The sequence below is a fragment of the Merops nubicus genome, unplaced genomic scaffold (genome assembly GCF_000691845.1).
Source record: "Merops nubicus isolate BGI_N331 unplaced genomic scaffold, ASM69184v1 scaffold21258, whole genome shotgun sequence".
In the NCBI taxonomy this organism is placed as follows: Eukaryota; Metazoa; Chordata; class Aves; order Coraciiformes; family Meropidae; genus Merops; species Merops nubicus.
Window position 1 is genome coordinate 1 of NW_008623923.1, and position 3,332 is coordinate 3,332.

Sequence of the window (3,332 nt, forward strand, 5' to 3'; positions counted from 1 at the left end):
GCGAGGTTTTGGAGCCTTCTCCGCATGGCCCTGCTCACGCCGCTTCTCCCTTTCCTCCGCAGATGTCTCTCCCGCTTCCTCCAGCTCCGGGACGCTCATCCAGTACACCCCCGACTCCGCCACTAGCCCCACCACGGAGCACCCGTCTCCCCACCCCTCCTCCCAGAAGGGCAAGGAGGAAGGCGAGGGTGTGGTGAAGAAGGCCAAGAGCCGCACAGCCTTCTCCCAGGAGCAGCTGCAAATCCTGCACCAGCGCTTCCAGAGCCAGAAGTACCTCAGCCCCCAGCAGATCCGGGAGCTGGCTGCTGCCCTGGGGCTCACCTACAAGCAGGTGAGTACAGACACCCTACAAGCAGGTGTGTGTCTTGCTCTGAGCAGCTGCATCCCTGCTGTGAAGGGCTTAAATAGGCCTTTTCTGGGGGTGATTTTTCTTAGAGTTCCTTTCGTGGTCTTGTCTATGCCATTGCTTACGTGAGAGAGCAGAGGGTGTGAAAACTTATGACTCAGCCTTCCTATTAATGTTTGGTTCCAGCACTACCCACCCACCCCGTGCAGGTGTTTGAAAGTGTGTGCAGAGCAGGGCCGCTGGGGCCGGGTGGCAGGTCGGGGTGGGCATGACCAGTCAGGTGCCCGCGCTGCCCCGCAGGCGCTGCTCTGAGTCAGAGCGGCCCCTGGGTGCCTCCCCAGAGGGAGGGGCTTTGCCCCAGCAGCTGCCTCTGGCGGCCCCAAGGAGTGACTCGCTCCTGAGTCAGCACTGAGCTGCTGCAGCTCTGCTGACCTGGCTTCTAGGTAGGCTTTCTGATGCCACGGAAGATCCCGTGGTGATCTGAGGGGTAAGAGTGTTGGGTTTCAAGTCTCAGCTCCGTGATTTTTACAGCTGCCTGGGTCTGCTGCATGTTCTTAGCTGCTGAAGTTACGCATGGTATTAGGAGCCAAGTAGAAAGTGGACTGTGGTAGTAGAAAGAAAAACATCTTTAGGATGTGAAGTAAGCTCTGAGAATTTCTAATGCCCCGTGTCCTTTCCTCATCACTTCTAGGTGAAAACATGGTTTCAGAACCAACGGATGAAATTTAAACGTTGCCAGAAGGAGAGTCAGTGGGTGGAAAAAGGGGTGTATCTACCACAGGTGAGAATTTCCCCTTCCTCCATCAGCACTAGTCGCAGCTCCTCCAGTCTGTGGGGAGAAATGCCTCGCATCATGCCCAGCCTGTAACTCTAAAACACAGGGCTCTCTGTTACCCAGCTGTATGTTGTGTAACAGGGCTTACCGTGGCACCTATGTTAAGCCTGTCCTGGGAACTGGAACTTGTGTCAGAGAGGGGAGAGGCTGGAGGAGAAAGGAGGGCCCCTCCAAAAGCCTGGGCACGTTCCATGTGGCGCTCTGCGTTCCTGAACGGCCTTCTCTGTCTTTCCTAGCAGGGCTTTCCTCAGGCTGCATACCTGGACCTCCCCCCCGGGTTCCCCCAGGGCCTCCCCGCGGGTGCCAGCAGGAGCCTGCAGGCCGTCACCAGCGTGCACCAGGCCTACGGCAGCGCCCAGGCGTACGGGGGCGGGCAGAGCCTCTACTCCTTCGTGGCTGTGGAGGACGAGGGGCTCTTCGGACAAGGAGGGACGAGCTGCAGCACCCAGCAGACCGTGGGTTTGTTAAGCCAGCAGATGAACTTCTACCACAGCTACCCTGCTGACGTGGAGTACGGCAGCCTGGAGCCAGAGGACGCCTATGGCCTGCAGAGCAGCTCTGACAGCGGCACGCCCTTCTCCAGCTCTCCTGTGCACCACCAGTACCAGGCCCCTTGGCATGCCCTGGGGACCCAGAGTGGTTATGAGTCTTACGTCTAAGGCCTTGTGGCTGTTTCCTTCTTTCCTCTCTTCTGCTGTTCTCCCGGGGGATTTCTAGGGCCTTGACTCAAGGATCCCGTTTCCACTCTGTTCTTTCCCTTCCTCCTCTACTCCTGTTCTAACAGGTGGGGTTCAGCCTCCTGCTGCCTTGGGCTAGCTGCCTGTTTCAAGACAACTGTTCATTCCCAGCTAACCCTTGGCAAGGGTGGTTTGTGTGTGGATAGGTGAAACATCATTGGAGGAGGGGAATGTGCATCACCCAGCTGACATGGAAGCCTCCTCCATGGCTTCCAAAGCAGTTAACTCTTGTCCCTGTCAGCTCATTCAGGATAGTGTCTCTGGGACTGTCACCACACAGTTTAGATGTTTACTCTCTCTCTCTGCTGAGACACTGGTGGGAGTGTGAGGAGTGGCTGTGTGTAGCCAGCTTCGGAGTGGTGGGAACAGTCTGCTCATCTCTACGAGATGGTCCCCTAGCACTTCACAGACACAGCACCTCTACAGCACAGCTCTCCCTGGGGCAGGGGCAGGCAGCTTGCTGAAGGACCTGGCTATAGTAAAGGTAATGTTTCATGTCACTTAGCCTGGAACCTGGATGATGGGCCAGGAGATCCTGTTGGTCCCAGCAGGGTTGCCATCCAAGAGGCTAGAGCAGGATGGCTTCCCACTGTTGGCTAGTCCTGGTTTTAAGAGTGTAACCTAGTGGGATTTTTGTCCCTTCCCCAGGGCTTAGTTGGATCTCTTCTGTATTATTCTGCTGGAAAGGACACTGGCTGCCTCACGTGCCAGAAGTACCTGAGCTCTAGGGGTGAGAAGTTTCTAAAAACCCAGTTGGACAAAATGAGAAAAATGCCAATTAAAACTTTCAGTTTGGTGTGTTGTGGTTTGGTTTTGGTTGGTTTGTTTGGTTTTTTTAATAACTGCATCATCCTTTCCAGTATGGAGAAACTGAAGCCTGCCCCAGCCTCTGTGAGACTTTTTACAAGATGTGGAATTGCAGAGCCCAGTCTGCCACTGCCCCAAAACACTCAATAGTGCGAGCTGGCAAGAGTAGAGGAGGTGGTAAAAGCAAATGTTTCTGTTTTGGTTAGGTTTTGTGCTTAATGCACAATTTCTGCTGCAATCCTGTCTTCCAGTGCCTGCAGAAGGGTTGTGTCACAGTTAAACTTTCACTGCAAAGGAGGTGAACATTTGTTGTTCCATAACAATTTTTCTTGCAGTGTATTTCCTTGCATGATCTCAGGCATGGTTTGTATTATGTGCATGTTGTATTTTATTACTGTGTTTTTTGCTTAATGTTTTATATTCAGTTCAAACAAATTTATAAAATTGGGTTATTTTAATAAACAGTGTTGCAAACTTGCATTTGAACACCCTGATAAGAGAATGGTTATTCAGCACCCCTTAGATATCTGCACGTCCTGCCTCATTGAGGCTGCAGCTCTCTTGGGGTTCTAATGGGAACCTCCAGTGGCTGAAGAATTTTGTGTGT

General features: G+C 53.3%; 1 protein-coding gene across 1 annotated transcript; it reads left to right on the forward strand.

Annotated features, from left to right (window-relative positions):
• Positions 1 to 62: 62 nt before the first annotated feature.
• LOC103777691 (homeobox protein NANOG-like) lies at positions 63 to 1,840 on the forward strand (the record flags this gene model as incomplete). Its single annotated transcript, XM_008945252.1, has 3 exons — positions 63 to 331; positions 1,038 to 1,127; positions 1,418 to 1,840. Coding segments are annotated over 3 exons (782 nt in total), but the record flags the coding sequence as incomplete, so codon positions are not given.
• Between the last annotated feature and the right edge of the window lie 1,492 nt (positions 1,841 to 3,332).